This window comes from Schistocerca cancellata, chromosome 2, assembly GCF_023864275.1.
Source record: "Schistocerca cancellata isolate TAMUIC-IGC-003103 chromosome 2, iqSchCanc2.1, whole genome shotgun sequence".
NCBI lineage: Eukaryota > Metazoa > Arthropoda > Insecta > Orthoptera > Acrididae > Schistocerca > Schistocerca cancellata.
Window position 1 is genome coordinate 480250596 of NC_064627.1, and position 24327 is coordinate 480274922.

The following is a 24327-nucleotide window of genomic DNA, read 5'->3' on the forward strand; positions in this document are numbered from 1 at the left end:
ATGCGGGGAGCAATCACGTATTATTTCAGGACACAGATGGTAGAGGGAAGTCTGGCGGCACAACGGTACGTCATGGACATGTGTTACCCCTGATGTGACCTTATCGTGATACTCTTTCTTGCAACAGGACAATGCTCGTTCATACATAGCCCGTATCTGTATGAACTATCTCCGTGATGTTGAGGTACTACCGCGACCACCAATATCCCCAGATATTCCCCCGATAGAACAGGTATTGGACGAGCTCGGACGTCCACTCCAACCCACTGGATATCAAGAACGAGTCACACTATGTGATCAAAAGTATCCGATGCATTGTGCTGCCACATACTGCCAGGTACTCCATATCAACGACCTCAGTAGTTATTAGACATCGTGAGAAAGCAGAATGGGACGCTCCGCGGAACTCACGGAGTTCGAACGTGGGTGTCACTTGTGTCATACGTCTGTACCGGAGATTTCCACACTCCTAAACATCCCTAGGTTTCCGATGTGATAGTGAAGTGGAAACGTGAAGGCACATGTACGGCACAAGATCGTGCGGGCGAAGAGGATAGTAACGTGTAATAGGCAGACATCTATCCAGACCTTCACATAGGAGTTCCAAACTACATCAGGATCCACTGTAAGTACTATGGCAGTTAGGCAGGAAGTGAGAAAACTTGGATTTCATGGTCGAGCGGCTGCTCGTAAGCCACACATCACGCCGGTAAATGCCAAACGACGCCTCACTTGGTGTAAAGAGCGTAAACATTGGACGACTGAACAGTGAAGAAACGTTGTGAAGAATGACGAATCACAGTACACAATGTGGCGACCCTATGGCAGGGTGTGGGTATGGCGAATGCCCGGTGAACGTCATGTGACAGCGTGTGTAGTGCCGACAGTAAAATTTGGAGGCGGTTGTATTAAAGTGTGGTCGTGTTTTTCATGGAGGGGGCTTGCACCCCTTCTTGTTTTGCGTGGCACTATCACAGCACAGGCCTACATTTATGTTTTAAGCACCTTCACCTTCTTGCTTACCACTGTTGAAGAGCGATTCGGGGATGGCGATTGCACCTTTCAACACTACCGAGCACCTCTTCATAGTGCACGGCCTGTAGCAGATTGGTTACACGACAATAACCTCCCTCTAATGGACAGGCCTGCACAGGGTCCTGACTTTGGGATGTTTGGGAACGCCGACTTCGTGCCATGCCACACCGACCGACATCGATACCTCTAGTCAGTGCAGCACTCAGTGAGGAATGGGCTGCCATTCCCCAAGAAACCCTCCAGCACCTGACTGAACGTATGCCTACGAGAATGGAGGCTGTCATCAAGGCTAAGAGTGGGCCAACACCATACTGAATTCCAGCATTACCGATGGAGGGCGCCACGAACTTTTAAGTCATTTTCAGCCAGGTGTCCGGATACTTTTTATCACATAGTGTTCATCAGTTATGGGCCAGTTTACCCCAAGGGAGGATACAACGGCTTCCCAAATGAATGACGTGTGTGCAACCAGGACAAAGTAGGTGCAGCGTCATACTCTTGCGTAGCCTCGCACTTCTAAGTTTCTTGATTTCTTGACTATTTTGTAATCACCGAAATAACGTCACACACTCTCTCGACCCGTGATGATTCATTTCTTTTGATGCTCCCCTTCTGGGTGCATCACTTTTTTTGTCAGACAATGTAATAAATGCTATAGAACATCACATCACTGTAGTGCGTTATTCCATTTATAATGTGTAAAATTGTCGTGTCCTGATACAGGATAGTGGGAAGGCGGGGGTTTAAGGTCAGTCTGCAATTTCCGAGCTAATGCAGTAAGACAAATTACCTGTGAAGGCAGGTTGATGCCTTGGATCAGCGCCAAACTCTATCGCAGGGTATCTACGAGAGACGCTTGTGTTGTAGCTCGACGGATACTTACAGCGGGAGACTCATGGAATTCATACTAACTACTACACCGAAGACTAATTCCAAAGATTAGAAAAAGCGAAGAAGGAAATTGCTTGCACAGCAGAGTCAGTGTCTGAAGCTCACGGTGGTGAAACGTGGGGTGGGGGTGTGGGGGAGGGGAGACTACTAACACAGCTATGGAATAGTAGCAGCACTGCAAGTACAAACTCGAGAGCAGCACTCCAAGTGAGAGAAAGACATGTCAGAGCTTACCGAGGCTGGCCTCGAGAGGCACGGAGTCGGCGCCCCAGCGATTTGACTGAGAACTCCCTCTAAATACAAAAACGAAGCTTTTAAAAGAATCGTGGAGGAGCACCATTTCTCCCTTCCTGTAGTCGACCTACCAGTTCATCAGCACTTAACAAGCTTTGGTCAGTCTGGTGAGTCGTTCGGCACCTCCAGGATGCCTCTGGCCAACCACTTTTAGATTCCTCCCTTTCTCCTACTCGGTAGGTAGGGATGCTTCTGGATTTTACATTAACATACTCCAAGTTTGGTGTCAACAGCGTTCAGCTGACAGCTAAACGTCATTGCCACCCTATTAAATCCAGCAGCCACGCTGTTTTACGTGACTTGGCCCCATCATCCGTCATTCTTTGGGTGGGGACTGCTGTAGTAGCTATCTAACCTGTGTAAACCCTCTGACGTTGCAGTTCTTAGGAGAAAATATCAAGCTTGCTGCCTCTGGTAAGATGTGCCTGAAATGCCCTGCTTAACCCGCAGGAAAGGACATATACAATAAATTGTGGAAAGGGGCCAAAATAAGGAGCTGTCAGTTACACTCGAACATACAACTATATTATTTGATCAAACATTACAAGAGCCCAAAAACTTTTTTATACACACAGCTTTAATATTTGGGACTTAATTACCGGCTGAAAGCCACTTCAATTTAAAAACGGCTGAAGGCCAATAACTTAAAACGCAAGCATAATCTGAAATTTTAAAAGGCAAGCCATATCTTAAAACAATTCTTTAGTTAGGCTGAAGTAAACAAGTTAAATTCAAGTCTGCTGAATGCCAAAGACTTAAAAATTGAAAATATTTTAAAATGCCAAAGGGCTTACTTGAAACAGTACTGTAAACTAGGCTGAAGGCCTTAAGAGTAAAACAACTCTAATTTAAAACACAAAACCGGGTAGAAGCCATACAAGTACCAACAACAAGAACAATTAAAAAAAATAGGGCAGCACACACAAGGGCACCCAGATGTTCGAGGGTCGGCCTATAATTCAAACACTAACGCTCGCTTGGATAAGACAGGCAGTCGGGCCAACCATTCACGATCCGACGACAAACCAACCGACAAAGTCAGCGGGCCCAGCGACAAGATAACTTCCACTTCACCCGACCAGGGCACAACAGGGAGTTGAACGGAACAACGTGGAAGATATTGACGCCCACAACCAATCATCCACGGAGCTGTCAAACTACTCGCCGTGCTGGACAGCAATAACACGATGAGGAAACTAAACTGCTTGAAATTTATGTCAACGCCCACGGCAGGTAACCGCTGGTGCACTTCAATTCAAATAACCAAATACAGTGAAACTCCACAGGAGGGTGGCTAGAATTTTCCAACTTGAAAACCACGTTGTTGCTCGTGGGAATATCCCAACAGCCGACAACGAACTCCAAACGACACAATGTGGACAATCTTGAATTGCTGGTACGTTAAATCAAAACTCAACTTCCGTGTTTAGGTTCGATGAGCCACGGACCTCGTAGCAATGGGAACAGCACCACACTCTCCGACACCGCGTAGAGACCGCCAGCGGGCCCCGGCCGAACTACGCCCCGCCGAGAATTCCTCACATGCTCCACGCCAAGCGACCGACTCCTCACAGCCAGTACGTTGACAACATTTAAAGTAACTTGTCAGTCAAAATCACACCAACTACACACAGTTTCACGAACACTTGCACGATGAAATAGACAATGCTAACGGCAGTGACTGTACAATAACAGGGGCGAATCACGAGTCGGCACACACAGCCAACTCATAAGCTATCGCCGGCCAAATACACGTCGTCCGGCAAGACGACCGACCGCCGACCCACCAAAGTCGTCCCCACTCCAATATTGTATGTTGGCAAATGTCCGGACCTCACTGCTGCCGCGCCGCGACTGAACTTGTGCCGCGTGCCAACTCAAACACTGCCATGTCCGAACTAACTCAAAACACACGACGACCGGGAATTAATAGCAGTCCGGCAAAGATAATACGGCAGGGCCTATATCGATAAGCGCTGCTGATGCCGCACACGGGCAAGCAAGACAGCACCTCGTTGACACCAGTAATTGAAAATTAACAAAACGAGATGGCAGTACGAAAAAACAAGATCTAAAATAATAAACGACACGAACACCAGCTACACACGGCTCAGTGCCTTTTCGTGGCGATCTTCTACAGTGGCGCCTTACGACGGCGTCTAGGTCGTGGATGACGTTACCTCTTAATTCTCTGAAGTGAAACTTCTCCCCTGAAACAGTTGCAATTTGCCATAGTGTTACTATTTATCTCCGGAAACCTAAATGCTACCACTTTTGCTTGCTCTCCACTTTGTGTCTCTGATTTCCTATCTTAGAATGCCCTTGATGGCTCCAAACAGCCTTAAGCGTAACAGCGTACAAGTCATCATGTCGTCAATATAAGACAAAATAGTCTACCAAGAACAAAGTAAGGTCAGTTAATGCAATTTCTCAGAAACTACACTCCTGGAAATGGAAAAAAGAACACATTGACACCGGTGTGTCAGACCCACCATACTTGCTCCGGACAGTGCGAGAGGGCTGTACAAGCAATGATCACACGCACGGCACAGCGGACACACCAGGAACCGCGGTGTTGGCCGTCGAATGGCGCTAGCTGCGCAGCATTCGTGCACCGCCGCCGTCAGTGTCAGCCAGTTTGCCGTGGCATACGGAGCTCCATCGCAGTCTTTAACACTGGTAGCATGCCGCGACAGCGTGGACGTGAACCGTATGTGCAGTTGACGGACTTTGAGCGAGGGCGTATAGTGGGCATGCGGGAGGCCGGATGGACGTACCGCCGAATTGCTCAACACGTGGGGCGTGAGGTCTCCACAGTACATCGATGTCGTCGCCAGTGGTCGGCGGAAGGTGCACGTGCCCGTCGACCTGGGACCGGACCGCAGCGACGCACGGATGCACGCCAAGACCGTAGGATCCTACGCAGTGCCGTAGGGGACCGCACCGCCACTTCCCAGCAAATTAGGGACACTGTCGCTCCTGGGGTATCGGCGAGGACCATTCGCAACCGTCTCCATGAAGCTGGGCTACGGTCCCGCACACCGTTAGGCCGTCTTCCGCTCACGCCCCAACATCGTGCAGCCCGCCTCCAGTGGTGTCGCGACAGGCGTGAATGGAGGGACGAATGGAGACGTGTCGTCTTCAGCGAGCAGAGTCGCTTCTGCCTTGGTGCCAATGATGGTCGTATGCGTGTTTGGCGCCGTGCAGGTGAGCGCCACAATCAGGACTGCATACGACCGAGGCACACAGGGCCAACACCTGGCATCATGGTGTGGGGAGCGATCTCCTACACTGGCCGTACACCACTGGTGATCGTCGAGGGGACACTGAATAGTGCACGGTACATCCAAACCGTCATCGAACCCATCGTTCTACCATTCCTAGACCGGCAAGGGAACTTGCTGTTCCAACAGGACAATGCACGTCCGCATGTATCCCGTGCCACCCAACGTGCTCTAGAAGGTGGCCAGCAAGATCTCCGGATCTGTCCCCCATTGAGCATGTTTGGGACTGGATGAAGCGTCGTCTCACGCGGTCTGCACGTCCAGCACTAACGCTGGCCCAACTGAGGTGCCAGGTGGAAATGGCATGGCAAGCCGTTCCACAGGACTACATCCAGCATCTCTACGATCGTCTCCATGGGAGAATAGCAGCCTGCATTGCTGCGAAAGGTGGATATATACTGTACTAGTGCCGACATTGTGCATGCTCTGTTGCCTGTGTCTATGTGCCTGTGGTTCTGTCAGTGTGATCATGTGATGTATCTGACCCCAGGAATGTGTCAATAAAGTTTCCCCTTCCTGGGACAATGAATTCACGGTGTTCTTATTTCAATTTCCAGGAGTGTATAAATGTTGTTCAAGCCAATGCATTATCAGACCATCAAAAATAAAAGGATTATACCTCAAACGTTGCATTTCACTGGTTATACAGAACGACGGGAACAGAGATGCCAGAATTTTTCTTCAAAAAGTGCTTTTGGAATTTTTACACAGTAAAAACACAATAACCTCTGTCTTTAACAATCTTCACGTTTTAAACACTGGGAAATTATACACGAAAGCTATATGTTCTGCTGATACTTACAAATCGGAAATGGGAGTACGCTGAAGTTTCATCCAATTATGCACCTTGACAGTTGTGTTAACGTTCGAGAAATGGAGACGTGGATGTGTAAATCGTATGTGCTCCGGTACAGGCAAACGATGAGCGCCGAAAAGCGCGAATCGAGAAGTGAGCGCCGATGTGACTGCCTGACTGCTGTAAAAATTCAAAATAGCCTTTTCTTCTCTTTGCTGCTCACTTAGTAGCCATTTTCTGTAAGATGTCACGCTTTTAGTCATCTTGAAATATGTATCTTATCTTTCAGATATGAGCCACTTGTTGTTTATGAAATCCTTGTTTTGTCATCAGTCAGAGTTTGCATAATCCATCAACAGTCTCACAATAGTAAAATTTACCGCTATAGACTTGACACAGCGCCATTAAAAGCACACGGCGTCGCTGGTAGTGTTGTGACTATGAAAAATTATTTGGAAGACTGCAAATAAGATCAGCTGCATTTCACAGTAGTGTGACTGTATTTGAAGAGTTCAGATACAATGATGCGAAAATGCTTAAACCGGAAAATCAGCTTAGCATAAACTAATACTGAGTTGGCGACAAAGTACGAAATAATTTCATACATTCTCTTAACTCGAAAAGTTAAATTTTTATGATATGCTGACATATTGCTTTCCTGCAAACGTGAGACCCAGATTAATTGACTCTTAAAATAAAGATGGGGCTGCTTAAGGCGGTTGATGAAAAACGGAATTCGAAAACGTCTTGTTAAGGCAGTTATCAGCTTGTAAAAACTTAATAAAATACATGACACTCAAATGTTGGCTTTATTTATATTTTACTCCAACGGCTTCGGACATAAATTACGTTCACAGTCGTCGAAAAATTAATCTGCAGTTTTGATATGTAATATTGACTACAGATTAATTTTTCGACGACCATGAACATCGTTTTCTTCCGGTTGAGCGCACAATTTCGAGTCAGAGATATGTATGAAGTGTGGACTGCGCTGCTTGTTGGTTCAAATAAGCTAGTTCGCAGAATGCTCCTGTACCAGGAGCTTTTTGAGTGGAAAAACTGTTGAACTGGCGAAAAACAAATGGATATCGAATTTTCCGCATATAAAGGCTGATTATAACGTTCATGAAAACGAACAGCATAGAGCTGAAAATTTCTGGAGTGATGCTAACCAAGGTTTATCGTCTACGACTACACATATGACGTGGCAGATGTTTTCAACGCCAACGAAACTACGTCAATTTGCGCCTGCATACCCAATAAAACTGTATCGCTTAGGGGTAAATCGTTTTCAGGGAGGCTAACCTCTAAGGAGAGATTTACGTCATTGGTAACGTACATGTCAGATGGATCTCACAAACGATCCTTATTTGTCATCGGGCCAAGTTTAAAGCCATTATGTTTTTAAAATACTCGGCCACGAAATAAACGTGGGTGCTGACTGATATGTTTACCGACTGGATTCTCAAATTCGGTTAACGAGAAAAGCATTATGCGTAGATGTTCTTGATAATTTTCTGCAGCCCCGCAATAATAAATTAAAATCTATAAAGCATACAAATTTCCCTACGAACACCACAAATATATTGCAATCGTGAGATTAACGTATCATACAGACCTTGAAATTTCACTATCAAAAGAACTTACTTGCAATCGAAGCAAATAGAAGCACACAGGGATTTCTCCCCAGTCTCTTAGATGCACTATATAAGTTGTGATTACGGACGTTGCGATCTGTATGGAAGTTAGTGACGCCAGTGACATTTAATGAAATGTTTGGGAAAGTTTTTACATTATTGGGTGGTTTTACACCATCACTGTTACACTCTATAAATACACGACACACCTCCCAAATTTCCGCAAGAGAAGGAGGCAAAGTGCGCCGAAGAACAACACCCTTTCCGACAACCAAAAATGCCATACGATACTTATTTTACCGGGCGAATTTGTTGCAGTCCATGAGGACCTTGTTTTCCTACTTTTAGCCGCGGAAATACGACGCTAGTCATGCATACATCCCCAGCACTCTCACTCCTAATACTAACCAGCGTTACATTAGAACCGACAAAATGTAAGAAACTTGACCTCGGCAGTCTCATGACATCTTCAGAAATTTCAACACATTGAAATACCCATCGCTCAGCTAAATCATTCTACGCCCTTAGAAAGATCGCTACAATGCCACCAAAACAATTCTTATTGTAGTATTCTTTAAGTATTTTATAATACAACGCGGCAGTGCAAACAAAATGGATTTTATATGGACGACGACGAATATGACGATTGAACAAACACTGCAGTTTCTGTCCCTAGATGCGGAACACCATTCAAAACACTCGCAGCTATTGAAATGCTCATTCGAGTGGTGATATCGAGCAATTTGTCGAAAATTATTTATATAGAAAGACATTTTAAATTACAACAACAGATTTTATCCGAAAAAAACCAAAACATATTGCTTCCGGACTTCCGGTCTTCAGTTTTTGCGTACAAGGGTAAATGTCAGCAGGAGATCGAATTCTCTAACAAAATTTGACGAGATCGAAACTACGGCATTATTGGACTCTTCAGCGTACACCATTAACATGGAATTCTACTAACACTAAAAACAATTTCGGTCCCCTCAGTTTCGTGGTATGAATTTTTCATCATACTCTTCTTAGAAAATGTCCTTGTCCTTTCTAAAATGCACAGAACTAGCTACATTTATCATACGTTGCCTGGCACAAGTAAATAATTTTACTTTACCGACACTAATTCAGCGCATAATGTGTATTGTGTGAATGCATATTTCAACCGAGAAATGTATTTTTGGTTTGAAGTTTAATTTTTTGTTTTATTCGTAAAAGCTCAGTTTATCAGTTACTTTCTGTTTTCAGCACTTGGTCACAGCTCTATTTTCGCACCATTTAAAACATTAGCTCACTGGGAAAATAATTTTTGTGTGTACTATTGAGGGCGCAAGCTTACATTGTGATGGCAAGTGCGAAAATAAAACGTTTTTTTTTTCTTTTTTCTTAGTGATCAGTCTTCTGTTTGGTAGCATGTAAGATCTGACTATTCTCAATTAGTTTCAGCGTACATCCCACGAACTGAACAGTTGCTTCTATTTGCCAGACTATAACAAAACATTGTGTCTGCCATTCCCTGTGTGTAGTAATTAGCTTACATTGTGATGGCAAGTGCGAAAATAAAACTTTTTTTTCATTTTTCTTAGTCATCAGTCTTTTAACTGGTTTGATGCTGCCCGCAACGAATTCCTCTCCTGTCCCAAACTATTCATCTCAGCGTAGCACCTGCAACCTACGTTCTCAATTATTTGCTGGATGTTTCCAATCTCTGTCTTCCTCTACAGTTTTTGCCTTCTACAGCTTCCTCTAGTACCATTGAAGTCATTCCCCGATTTCTTAACAGATGGCCTATCATCCTACCCCTTCTCCTTGCCAGTATTTTCCACATATTCCTTTCCTCTCCTATTCTGCGCAGAATCTCTTCATTCCTCATTTCATCGGTCCACCTAATTACCAACATTCGTCGGTAGCATCACATCTCAAATGCTTCGATTTTCTTCTGTTCCAGTTTTCCTATAGCCCATGTTTCACTACCACACAATGCTGTGCTCCAAATGTAGATTCTCACAAATTTCTTCCTAAAAGTAAGGCTAATGGTAGATACTAGCAGACTTCTGTTGGCCAGGAATGCTCTTTTCGCCATTGTAAGTCTGCTTTGATGTTCTCCTTGCTCCGTCCGTCATGGGCTGTTTTGCTGCCTAGGTAGCAGAATTCCTTTACCTCATCTACTTCGTGACCATCAATCCTCATGTTTAGTTTCTTGCAGTTCTTATTTTTGCTACTTACTTCGATTTACTCACAATCCATATTCTGTACTCATTAGACTGTCATTCCATTCAGCAGATCATGTAATTCTTCTTCACTTTCATATAGGATTACAATGTCATCAGCGAATCGTATCATCATATCTTTTCACCTTGAATTTCAATTCCACTCTTGAAACTATCTTTTCTTTCCATCACTGCTTCTTCGATGTATAGATTGAACAGTAGGGGGAAAGACTAGATCCCTAGGATACACCCTTTTTAATCCGAGCACTTCGTTCTTGGTCCTCAATTCTTATTATTCTTTCTTGGCTGTTGTACAAGTTATACATTACTCGTTTTTCTCTATAGCTTATCCGTATTTTTTTATAATTTCGAACATCTTGCACCATTTGATATTGTCGAAAGCTTTTTACAGATCGACAAATCCTATGAACGTTTCTTGATTTTTCTTTAGTCTTGCTTTCATGATCAACCGCAACGACAGAACTGCTTCTCTCATGCCTTTATCTTTCCTAAAGCCAAACTGATCGTCATCTAACACATCCTCAGGTTTCATCACTGACTCGTAAGTCGTCCCATATGATAATATACAGAACGATTGAAAAGAAAATCAAAGGTAAAACTGCAATGTAATAAAAGTATTTGACAGTCTAATCACAACACAGCCTGGTTCCAGCAGAACTAATGTATGCTCTGCACTTACCCAGAACTGTGAATACCGTTTACAGTAACAACACTAACAAATGTTTACTGCACGCTGTATCCACAGACAGTAATAAAGGAGTGTGTCCTTATTTGCTCACTCCATTCCATACGTTATTCGTAGTAACAAAGAGGTACTCATTTTGGAGCCTGTATTTAGTGGACTATTTGTCTTGTTTTTGGTTCTTATACGTCCTCTCATTTATACTATATTCCAATGACACACAATTAGCGCACAAGGCGTTATTTTGGCAATGTCATACAGTCCAGGGTGTAAAGTTACGTTCTGATGTGTTACTTTGTAAAGATTCCCTATTCAAACCCCCCAACCCCTAACCCCCCCACAATCCCTCCTCGTATGATGACGTTAGTCGGAACACGAGCTCCGATATGTCAGAAAACCTGCAATGGGTTTGTCAATGATTCATAACATTCCCAAGTTAGCGTTAGTGATTTAAGGATTAGGTTTAGATCCTCGCTCCTCTCGAATCCCAGACCATTGCCTCCATAGGAGGAACTTGCTCGTCCATTGCCTCCATATGAGAAACTTCCTCGCTGAAAGATGTGTGCACTAATCAACATTCCTTGATTCCATTAGTGAAGTAAAAGAACCGCCAATAGCTTCTTCAGATCAATAACCGGAAATTTTTTGACTGGAATGCGTTAAAGTTTTTCGAATGTTATATTTATTGTTGCTTTTCTGGTCCTCAGTCCAAAGATTACAATCAAGAACAGCTGCCAAGATGAGAAACATAGAAGTAGATATCCTCGGTGTAGAAAAACAGCTTAAATCACTTAATAAAGGCAAGGCCTCCGGTCCAAAGTGTATACCAGTCAGGTTCCTTTCAGAGTATGCTGATGCAATAGCTCCATATTTAGGAATTATGTACAACCGCTGGCTCACGGAAAAATCCGTATCTAAAGACTGGAAAATTTCTCAGGTCACACAAATACGAAAAAAGGACCATATCACTAACGTCGATTCGCAGTAGGGTTTTAGAACATATACTGTGTTCGAACGTCATGAAGTATCTCGAAGAAAACGATTTATTGACACAAAGCACGGATTCAGAAAATATCGTTCTTGTGAAACACAACTAGCTCTTCATACTCATGAAGTAATGAGTGCTATCGACAGGGGATGTCAAATTGATTCTATCTTTTTAGATTTACATAAGGCTTCCGACACCGTTCCTCACAAGCGTCTTCTAACCAAACTGCGTGCCTATGGAATAATGCCTCTTGTGCGACTGGATTCGTGGTTTCCTGTCAGGAAGGTCAGAGTTCGTAGTAATAGACGGAAAGTCATCAAGTAAAAGAGAAGTAATATCCGGCTTTCATCACGGAAGTGTTATAGGCGCTCTGTTGTTCCTGATCTATGTTAACGACATAGGAAACAATCAGAGTAGCTGTCTTATATCGTTTACACATGTTGCTGTCATTTACCGTCTTGTGAAGTCATCAGATGAACAAAACGATTTAGATAAGATATATTTATGGTGCGAAGAGTACTAAAAGAAATCAGCTAAATTTCGATTACGCGATAAGGCACACAAATCTGAAGGCTGTAAATTCAGTTAAATTCTTAGGGATTACAATTACAAATAAACTAAATTGGAACGATCACATAGATAATGTTGTGGGTAGAGCAAACCAAAGACTGCAATTCAATGGAAGAACACTTAGAAGGTGCAACAGGTCTACTAAAGAGACTGTTTACACCATGCTTGTTCGCCTTATTCTGGAGTATGCTGTACGGTGTGGGATCCGCATCAGGTGGGACTGACGGTTGACACCGAAAAACCTCAAAGAAGGGCAGCTCGTTTTGTATTATCGCGAAATAGGGGAGGCACAGACATGATTCGTGAATTTGAGTGGCAGTCACTATTTTTATCGTCCATCTTTCACTTCGATACATGGATGCACTCCATACAAGTACTTGCACGAAAGACCTCTTCATACTTAAATCTGTACTCGATGTTTACAAATTTCTCTTCTTCAGAAACGCTTAACTTGCCATCGCCAGTCTACGTTTTGTACCCTCTCTACTTCGACCATCATCAATTATTTTGGTGCCCAAATAGCAACACTCATCTACTATTTTAAATGTGTCTCATTTCTTAATCTAATTCCCTCAGCATCACCTGATTTAATTCGACTACTTTCTATCATCCTCGTCTTGCTTGTGTTGATCTTCATCTTGTATCCTACTTTCAAGACACTGTCCATTCTGTTCAACTGCTCTTCCAGGTCCTTTGCTGTCTCTGACAGAATTACAGTGTCGTCAGAAAATCTCAAAATTTTTATTTATTCTGCCTGGATTTTAGTTCCCACTTTGTTTCCTTTACTGCTTGCTCAGTATGTAACGGCGGAAATGCATATCCTCCTATTTCCATCTATTGTACTATAAATTTTTTCCTTATTTTGTTACCTGAAGATTTGACATTTCTGCGTCTTTACATATTGTAATTGTTTTACAATTTATGTCGATGTATAATTGGTTTGTTTGGAAATATTATTTGTATTTTTACGCTGGGTCTTGCCTAGGGAAAGCTATGCTATCGAATGACTACATCGATAGGTCGGGTGGAGAACCAAAGTGTTTAGGATCTTGGGGAGTGTTATCTCTGGCGCGTGGAGCGCGGGCAGAGGGAAGCTGGAGATGGGCGGTGGAGCAGGTGTGTTGAGTGACGCTCCCGCGAGTTCCCGCGCTTTCGGGGTTTGGCAGCATGTAATAGAGCTCGACTTGCTGTGATAGTTTCTGGCACGGTGTCGCGGACGGGAAACATTAGCTGGCACACATCAAGAGCCCGTTTCGCCTGGTTACCATGTCAAGAAGAAGGCGCGCCAACATCCAGCTTGTGCAACAGTAACGGCCGACAATAAGTGATCGTCACCACCTCCTCGATTGACGACTTCAAACCTTCAGTCAACTAACAAGGAAGACTGAAAGCACATTAAGTTTTAGAACTCTATGGCACACCTCAGCTTTTCAAACTGTTCCATTTGCATCACTAAAATACAGCAACTTAGCATGAACCTTTGTTGCTCGCTGTTCCAATTGCATTACCAAGCAGGGTCCCTTCCTTTTCCGAAATGGACCCGAGTCTCATTGGAATTCAAACGCCAGCATTAAAGTAATATCATTCCATTTCACTGCTTTAATTTCAAAGTTCAGTAAAGGTATTCATAGCTGGCTACAATAACCAAACAGAACTATATTTAGATTACACAAGCACAAATGAAGAGTGCGAATTTTGTTACCATGTTTTAGCTTACCTGTGACTGCAGCTCAGCTTGGTACATACTAAATTTTACTATTGTTAATTGTTCAAAATTATTTCATTCAAGTTCACAGTTAAATCTCTTATTTCTAAATTGTGTAGATTCAAGATGCTTTTGAGATGATTGTTGAGGTAGCCCAAGACTAACCTTATTTAATTTAATTTCGTAGTGCTTCAGAAAAAAGTTCACTATTAATTTCGGACACTAAATTAACTTTTAATTTATTAATTATTTTGCTAAATTAAGTCAGAGTGTAGCGAAATTTATTACTTCTGACAAACATTGAGTTTTCACATAACACGTGTCAACCTTCAGTTGCCACACTTTTAGTGCTAATTATGTGTGCCTTAACCTTTCTTTTTCAGTTATTATAGTAGTCGTCCATAGGACTGGCAACAGTAATTTTCCCCAAATCTCAAATATCTCATTAATGCCAGTTAATTGTTAATGTAACGACCGCACATTTACTTTATTTATTAACTTTACCCTTTTTCAAAATTAATTTCCACTAATTTCATTCGCATTTTTCCTTTCATTTAGATGTAACCCTTCCTTCCTCTTTACCGACAGATTAACTTTGGTGACGATTGCTTTTCCCAAATTTCCATTAGGTACACACAGTTTAATTTTTCACTGTCATTAAGGTCGATAAGTGACGTGGGAGGTTACAAGTATACAGACTGAGTAATATCAGGGATAGGCTACAACCCTGTCTCACTCCCTTCTCACCCACTGCTTCCCTCTCGTGCCCCTCAACTCTTATAACTGGTATTTGGTTCCTGTACAAATAGTAAATAGCCTTTCACTCCCTATATTTTACCCCAGCCACCTTCAGAATTTGAAAGAGAGTATTCCAGGCAACATTGTCAAAAACCTTCCATAAGTCTACAAATGCTAGAAACGTAGGTTTATCTTTCCTTAATCTATCTTCTAAGATAAGTCGTAGGGTAAGTATTGCCTCACAGCATTTCTACAGAATACAAACTGATTTTCCCTTCTACCAATTTTACCATTGTTCTGTAAAGAATTCGTGCTGATATTTTGCAACCGTGACTTATTAAACTAATACTTCGGTAATTTCACACCCGTCAGCACCTCCTTTCTTTGGAATTGGAATTATTATGTTTTTATTGATTTATGATGGTATTTTGCCTGTCTCATACATCTTGCTCACCATATGGGAGAGTTTTCTCTTGCTCTCCTGAGGCTATCAGTAGTTCTAACAGAATGTTGTCTGCTCCCATGGCTTTCTTTTGACTCAGGTTTTTCAGTGCTATATCAAATTCTTCACGCAGTGTCATATCTCCCATCTCACCAATATCTACATCCTCTTCTATTTCTATATTATTGCCATCACTTACAGGGAGCCAGTACGATGGATCTCCTCCATGTTAAATTTAGCAAATAGAAGGAGCATTTATTCTAAAACCATTAAACATATTGCTCTGAAATTTGGACTACATGTTCAGTGACTATTTCACTACAAAGCTATAATGCCATGTTAAGAAATATTTATTGGTTTTTGTTTTACAATTTTTTAAGCAGATGCTTATTTTTTTCTCTAAAATTTTACACTTTCTCTTCTATAACTCTTGAATTGTACAATATATTTTTACAATTTGATACAAAAATGAAGGAAAGGAAGTGAACAATATTGTTATGAATTTCATTGATATACTGTTTGCAGTTTTTGAGAAAATGTTCCTCAAAGATGAAAATTTTAAAGTTACAGGAAATGGCTTCCAGTTTTTTTACTACATTCCTGGCCCATAGGATGGATTATTAGTATCTTCGTCTTTTTCCAGTGTTAATTTCCTTTCACTGGTCTTTTCTTCCCTTTTACTTCATGTTGTAGGCTTTTGTCTCTTCTTCCTGCACCTCTTAGCCTTTCTTCATCAATTAGGCGCATTGTGGAAATGGTGTTGTGTCCTGGTTGGAAATCTTAACGTTTCAGCACATCACATTTGACCATGTTTCCTTCATTGTATGTTGCCACTGCATCATACACTCCAAAAGGCAATGTTTTTATCTGAACAAACACTCTTTTGGGAGTCCAAATAGAAATTAAATTACTTACACTTTCGTTTGGATTTTGTGTTTTCCCTTGGAAACACTTTTCCGATAAACTTGGCTGTGATAAATTGCTGAATATCGGCTTAATTACATCAATTACAGCATTTGTCAAACTGTTTTTATTGGCATATTCCTTTCCTGATTGGTACTTACACCATGAGTCATCACCTATGGGGCACAGTGCATGTTGTGGGTGCTCATTTGTTGATGCAGTATGAAAAAATAATGCCCATACTGTTCTCCTCATATGCTCAACGCTTCTTGTATTTTGACTAATAGCACACTCATACTACCTCTGCAATCTATTAATTGCTTCATCTATCAATCTTCCTCTTCCTCCAAGGGTCTTACTATCACTATGCTTTTGGGATCCTAATGACTGCTTTAGTTAGCACAAGCGAACCCGCATGTGCTTCTGCACATGTCCAGTGCACTCCTGTTTTTTAATGTGAATTTCATTGTCATAATGTTTGAGTTCCTCTACAGCTTTATATCCCTTAGAATCACCATCTCCTAGATAGTTAAGTGAATCATACATTATACCACTCCTGTGATCTGGAAAAAATTGCTTTCACTCTCTCTACTTCCATTGCACCACTTGTGCCGTGAAAATTTGCTTCACAACTTTCACTCTGTTCGGCCTTGGTATTGCCTTTACATCTACAATGTTTTGAGAGAACAGCAACATCAATTACTTTGCAACTGTCTCCACTGGTAGCTGTCACAACTCCATTTAGAAATTTATGACCTCTACGTTGCCATGAACGATCTAAAGCAACAGTTAAATCTCTACAATTCCCATTATATGTCACAGCTTCTTCAACTGCTTTCTTCATTGTTGCTTGAGAAATATCTTCAGCAGAAGATCCCACCAATTCATTATAAAATCCAAACTTTGTTGGTGATTTTGGCAAGTTCATAACTCCACATAACATTGTACCTGCAGCTCTGCCCTTGCCAATGCAACGCAAGCAATGCACTAGCTTAACATTTATATCATACACCTTCTTTCCACTGTGAAATTATTTTCAATTCCAGTCCTCTTTCTTTGCAAACTTGTCATAATATGTTATGTTTAAAAAAATTAGAGAGCCAGAAATTGTAAATTATTTCATTCACATAATTACTGTCACTTTCATAGTTTTCCAATTTTTCTTTGCTGTCACAAAGTTTCTTGCTGGAAGAAGTTCTATCACATTCATTTGGAGTAGTCGGTGAAGCAGTCTGAGCAGCATCTCCCTTCGAAACAACAAAAGATTTCTTCTTCCACTCATTGTGCCTTTTCTTAAACACTCGATTGCTGAAACGGGGCATATTGATATCCACAAACCAAATACGTAAAACAGGTACGAGCAAAAGTCGTCAAATACGCAAAATTGAACAGCTAAACAACACGAAGCAAACTCCACAAGTCAACGCACACGATATAGCGTTTATGTTTAGCGATATGAACAGTCACTTGTCACAGAGATAAAGCCATACAACGTTGGAAAACGAAACACTGTCTAATTCCGCAAAGATACCCTGCTTGCAGCCAGCGGGCGGCGCCGTCAGAGGTGACACACCAAGTCGCTACAACCGTTTACGCGGCGCGTCAACTGTGCAGCGATAAAAAACACACTTAGAATTCACTTAGATGGGTGAAACTTGATTTGTTTTATTCAGAAAACTCCAAATCACTTTATAATGAAAGAACCAAGAAACGTCGATTTTCTCATTTTCATCGTTCCGGCTCCAGTTACGTCTCTCTTGTGTAGACCTTCTACATACTCCTTCCACCTTTCTGCTTTCCCTTCTTTACTTAGGACTTGTTTTCCATCTGATCTCTAGATATTCATATAGGTGGTTCTCTTTTCTCGATAGGTCTCTTTAATTTCCCTGCATGCAGTATCTACCTTGTCCCTATGATATATGCTCCTACATTCTTAAATTTGTCCTCTAAGCATTGCTGCATATCCATTTTGCATTTCATGTCGATCTCATTTTTTAGGCGTTTGTGTTTCTTTTCGCCTGTTCATTTACTAAATTTTTATATTTTCTCCTTTCGTCAATAAAATTGAATATCTCTTCTGTTACCGAAGGTTTTCTACTAGCTCTCGTCTTTTTACCTACTTCATCCTCTGCTGTCTTCACTATTTAATCTCTCAGAGCTACCCATTCTTCTTTTACTGTATTCCTTTCCCCTGTTCTTGTCGGTCATTCCCTCATGCTTCCTCTGAACCTCCTTACAACCTCTGCTTCTTTCAGTTTTTCTAGGTCCGATCTCCTTGAATTCCTACCTTTTTGCAGTTTCTTCATTTTTAATCAAAAGTTGATGACCAATAAATTGTGGTCAGAATGCACATCTGTCCCTGGGAATGTCTTACAATTTAAAACCTGCTTCCTAAATCTCTGTCTAACCATTATATATTCTATCTGAAACCTTCCGTTGTCTACAGGTCACTTCCACGTATACAGCCTTCTTTCATGATTATTAAACCAATTGTTAGCTTTGATTCGGTTATGCTCTGCGCAAAATTCTATCAGGTGGCTTGCTGTTTTATTCCTTACCCCCAGTCCATATTCACCTACTACTTTTCCTTGTCTTCCTATTCCTAATGTCGAATTCCAGTCCGCCACGACTATTCTGTTTATACAGTGTATACAGTGGTAAATTTTTAGATAGTGTTGGAAACTATTTGTCTATATGATAATGTATCCACATATGTGTTGGACTTACTGTTTAGCGGGACGTTGGTACCCAGGAAGAGGACGGCGACGTCGTTTTCAGGGTGCACCGACGCCGACGTGGTGTAGATGGTCACGCGGCTAGGCTCAATAATGCTGAGACTGGTGAGTCCAAGCCTCACCTCCCACGTGCTGAACCTGTCGCAGCAAAAGAAGGTTACAGCACAGGTTAGCGTGACGAAGTAAGAATATGCTGACTTAATAGCATTCAGGAGAATTTTCTTCCTTCTTCTTCTTTTGGATAGCGTTAATCTACACTATTATAGGCTCTGCTGTACTCAAACTTTGGCAACTTTATGTCTGTTTTACGTTTGTGGCCAGATACTCTTCCTGTCGCCGAAGATGTTTGTTACCTCTGGGAGGGAAGACATGTGCCCAACTTGTCTATGGATCGTGTATTTTGTATCTGCACAGGGCGTAAAAACGCAGCGAACCATCACTGTCGGCACAAATGTAAACTGTGCTAGCTGGCGGTGGCTCGACTACATATCCGGGGAGCTGAACCTCGGAAGAGGGAAAGGAAAGTCGACATTCGAGTCGATCTATCGGGGATGCAAAGAGTCTGAACAATACGTAGAGATAAGCGTAGAGAAAAACACAAAACGTGACCAGTGTGAGGAGCTGAACAACCAAGCACCAGAAACAAAGCACGGTGCAAGGTGAACGCCCCAGCCAAGGAAGTGTAAATCAGCTTAAAAACGCAGCACCCGTCTATCGCTGCCGACAGGTAAACTCCTGGGTCAGTGACTCTTCCTATAAAATGCTTTGAGCGCGCCTTCAGTGGCAGCGTGATGCACTATTCTGCAGTGAAACCTACGCCGTATCTGTGTCCACATCGATGTCCACAGGCGCGAACGCTAATTCTGTTACCCCTGAAAAGGCCACGGAGCGGCAGGGGAAGGTGCAGGCTGGAGTAACGGATGGTCCGTCTGCATCAGTGGGGATGAGAACAAGTCCACAGGCGAGCGGGAAAAGGAAGGAGCTGGTTCCAATTCCATGTATTCCGAAGTGGGAGTCGCGGGATCAACAACACACTACCCTATTCTGTGGGTGAAAGGATGCACACTGTATCAATTTAGTCCACGGGTAGAAATATGCCATGATCGACACCGTCGCCCTGCTGACACGTAAACCCATTTATGCGAAGCAAGAGCTGTTGAGGGCTCTGTGGAGGGGGCGGGCATGGGTGGAGGGGAGGCTTCTCTCTAGGCACTTGGCCCGCCTTCAGAGCGGAGTGTGAGAGCAGAGTTACTCCGCATTCTGTTTTGAGCAGTTTCTGCATATGCTCGTGCTGCAGCTTTTGCTGCCGTTCCTGGAGGCGCAACTGTTCCTACTAGCACTGCAAAAATGCCATCTCCGTGATGGTCACCAATTAAAACTACAAAAGAAACAAAAGGAAAAGCGTCACACGCATAACAATATCCTACCTCGCCACTTTTCCACCAGCACAGAGGTGACACTTCCGCAAAACCGCCACACTCGGCACAAATTGTTGCAAACTTTACTAGCCGACTACTAATCCCGTGACCTGAACCCTCAGAAGAAGGAATGAAAATTCGATATTTGAGATGATTTATCGGGGGAACAGAGTCTGAACACTGCGTATAGACAAGCGTGGAGGAAAACACAAAACGCGCGATGTAAATAGCACTGAACATATAAGTAAACGGAAATAATGGAGGACAGGTTCAAAATGGTTCAAATGGCTCTGAGCACTATGGGACTCAACATCTTAGGTCATAAGTCCCCCAGAACTTAGAACTACTTAAACCTAACTAACCTAGGGACATCACACACACCCATGCCCGAGGCAGGATTCGAACCTGCGACCGTAGCAGTCCTGCGGTTCTGGACTGCAGCGCCAGAACCGCTAGACCACCGCGGACGGCGGAGGACAGGTCTGAGGTAGTTTAAATCACTGTAAGAACTTACGGACGTGGCTTATCGCCACCGACAGGAAAACACATGGATCAGTGAATCTGTAAAATTGTGAACTTTGGATGATGTGTATCGCAGAATCGCAATTTCATCTCATTGGCGGCAAGGGTAGTAAACATGAGACATCCGATACCAGGACATAAAGTCTTTGTGAATTTTATTCCGTGTACTCAATTGGACCGTAAATGACACGAGAACATCATATTCACATGTCAGCATTTGAGAAAGGGCGCGTAGATGGGCTCAAAGAAGACGGTTGGAGTACTCGAAGCATTGTTCGACATTTGAATAGGAGCGAGGCTGTTATTCGATGATGGTAAAAGGAATTGGTGAACCAAGGTTGAACTGTGTGCTAGGTGGGTAGCCTTAATTAAGTCTGTAAGTTGTCTTAGTGTCCTGTGGTTAAGTACAGAAACTATAACTCTATAGTGCCATATATTGTAATTATTATTGTCTCTGCCAGATTTATTTATGTTTTTTTGTGTCGAAATCATTTAATTGTTAATTTCTTGTTTGAGCTCTGCTTGTAGAACTAAATTGGGGTAAAAACAAATTTCTGTTTAACTGCTCTTGACCTACTGCAAGAAATTTTATGTATATTTGTTAAGCTGAACTCACGAATGCACAACCCCCAGTCCTAATCCAACTTCACTGAAATGCTATGTATCCATATATAAATAGTGGCAACTAGAATAGCAACACCGGGAAGGATAACAAACAATGAAACTTCCGACAGGTTCTTGAGTATCAGATAGTAGGGGACTGGACGTAGAGCTATGGGCTGGTAGTCCAAGAAGCCTGCTGCCAGCGCCGCACTGTCGAGGCAGTTCTTGCCGAATGACTGTGGGAAATCTGGATGAAAACTGTTGTCTCGCTTGACAAGAGCATTGTAGTTGTTGTGGTCTTCAGTCCTGAGACTGGTTTGATGCAGCTCTCCATGCTACTCTATCCTGTGAAAGCTTCTTCATCTCCCAGTACATACTGCAACCTACATCCTTCTGAATCTGCTTAGTGTATTCATGTCTTGGTCTGCCTCTACAATTTTTACCCTCTGCGCTGCCCTCCAATACTAAATTCGTGATTAGCTGTCGTTATTTCCACCGCCTCTTTGATCACAGACTCTCAGATCGCTTTGGCACAGTACAGCACTATGGCCTGTTCGAAGTTATCATAAGGTGTGTCCATCATTGTTTCTCTGTTCTGCAAATTTGATATAAAGGAACTCTTTTTGTAAGCTGCACCCAGTGCCGCAATATACTGCAGAGTGTTTGATCTATCCACAACTAACATTGCAAACGCCTAGTCGGCTTTAATGGACGGTACCGTATTTTTAATTCTGCTATTATTCGGAAAAACACGGTTCATTTTCCCCTCTAGATAGGCTTTTTTCCGGAGGTATCGAGCAGGAGCTATAGTTCGGTAGTTCGATAGATAGGCTGTTTCTCTCAGATACTCGACCTGTACATCAGGATGGGTAGCACGAAGCTTTAATTTGGCAAAGTCCTACAGCTCCAGAATTACTCTGTGGTGTGATAATTTGGAAATAAACGTTATATACGTTACCCCAAGTTCCACCCCCTCCCAAAAAGCGAGATACATAGAAACAAATACGAAGTAGGTAGACTACACATCTCGTCTATGGCGATGTCGTCAAGAGTCTGAACACAAGCTTTGATGAGACAGTAAATGTGTGATGGCATTGTCAAGGAACGATTTAGTTCCAGAATTCACATGTAATGACTTAAGGATAAAGACCAGACCCTTACCCCTGCCAAATTGCTGTCCACTGACTCCGTATGAGGTACTTTCTCGTTCAGGGATGTGTGTAGCGCACAACATTCCTCGACCTCAGCAGTGGAGTAAAACATCTGCCAGAAGCTTGTTCAGAATAGTAATGTGTTGATTTCAGTGGAGAGTTCTAGGAATGTGCTACATTTTCTCTCACGTTCTTATACGGTGTCGAAAACGATTTGTTTTTATAAGTGAACTAGCGACACATTCCGGCTTCATACGGCTATTTACGATGGACGAGTTGTCGGGGTTAGCGGTAATGCCGCCACCGCGCCTGACAATGAATAAAAATCAGAGAACAACTTTGACCATTTAAGCAGTGCACGCCAGGGAAGTTCTCAGGAGGCGTGAATGTTGTCTGTTCCGTAGTTAATGGCGTTTGGAGTGATTTCTCAGGGAAATGAAGGGAGAACATCATTGTTTGTTTGAACCAATGTTTATAACCAATGTATTAGGATCTACCTGAATGAGAGAGAGAGAGAGATCGTCAGAGACTTACATCTCTTTTTCTTTCTCTTATTGCGTTAATGCACATCCACACTAAGCATTCTGCGCTAATCTCTCCGCATGGTGGTACATCAAAGAGAGGGGAACGCATGCATTCTGTTTGAGTGCAGTGCTTCGCACTTTGCAGAACTGTGGTTCCAAAGAGTTCTTCCATTCACCACTAGATGTCAATGACATTCAACATGCTTTTCACAGCAGCGGTGGTATTTAATTCGTCGTAGTTGAATGAAGTATTTAAAAATTATATACGCATTCCTTCCTCATAAGTCAGTCTATCTATCAGTGAAAACCATATCAGCATCCCCCCTCCCCTACAGTAGATCCTGATAGAACAGCGACTAAGCACTTCATTTTGTATGTCGATAGATAGATGACAGAAGAGAGAGAGAAGATAGAACGCAGAAGACGGATAAATGTTAAGTAGGCTAATACGGTAGATCGTGTTGCGCTGTGTCAGATGAGGGCAACTGCCGGTCCCTCAAGACAAGAAGAGTGCAATTCATAGTATATTGAAGATGACTTCATACAGGATACCAGTCCCTCTCCTGAAGTTGGTAAATAGGAAGCTTGTCGAAACGATGCTTCAAGGCAGTATTGTTTTAAGGTAACAACACAGGAAGATTTCGTCAGTGCAATTCGACGTCAAGTCTTACAACAGCAGATGAACGTAATCTTTTTTCGTATAAGCATGAGACCACTTTCTGGATCTTGGCGTTGGTACATTGGTTTTACTCACCCGGTGGCGCAGTGCCCTGCTGTTAGGACGACAGAGGCGGAGATCAGCGACCCGCCACACATGGCGCCGTAGTCCACGATCAAGGACGCCTGGTGTGGGAACTGGCCGAGATAGGCTCCGGCGCCATTTACAATGCGGCCAGCAGCCTTTTCAGCCTTTGGGTGTCCAGCTGAAACAGGCGGAAACTGGTCATGGGTTGGCAGTTTAGTTACACACTGAAGGAGGGGTTTGGGAATATGACAAGTTTTTGTTCTGGTTGTATCCATATATTCAGACAAAACTTGCACAAGTCACACAAAATGTACACTGCCCAACTTAAAAAATGAAATATCACGAAGAGGTGCTGGGATGACAATATAGCTTCATGCACATAGAAACTATCGGCATGTATGTAAATGACAAGTGGAATGGCCACCAAAGTGAATTAGTG

At 42.7% G+C, this 24327-nt stretch overlaps 1 protein-coding gene across 1 annotated transcript in view; it reads right to left on the reverse strand.

The window, feature by feature from the left end:
* Positions 1-24327, reverse strand: part of LOC126162005 (brachyurin-like) — a 67110-nt gene that overhangs the window by 30577 nt on the left and 12206 nt on the right. Inside the window, exons 3-4 of the mRNA XM_049918227.1 lie at positions 23898-24066; positions 18918-19063 (exon numbers count right to left, since the gene is read on the reverse strand). Of these exons, the coding sequence (XP_049774184.1) occupies positions 18918-19063; positions 23898-24066 (315 nt within the window). The remainder of the gene's footprint in view (positions 1-18917; positions 19064-23897; positions 24067-24327) is intronic.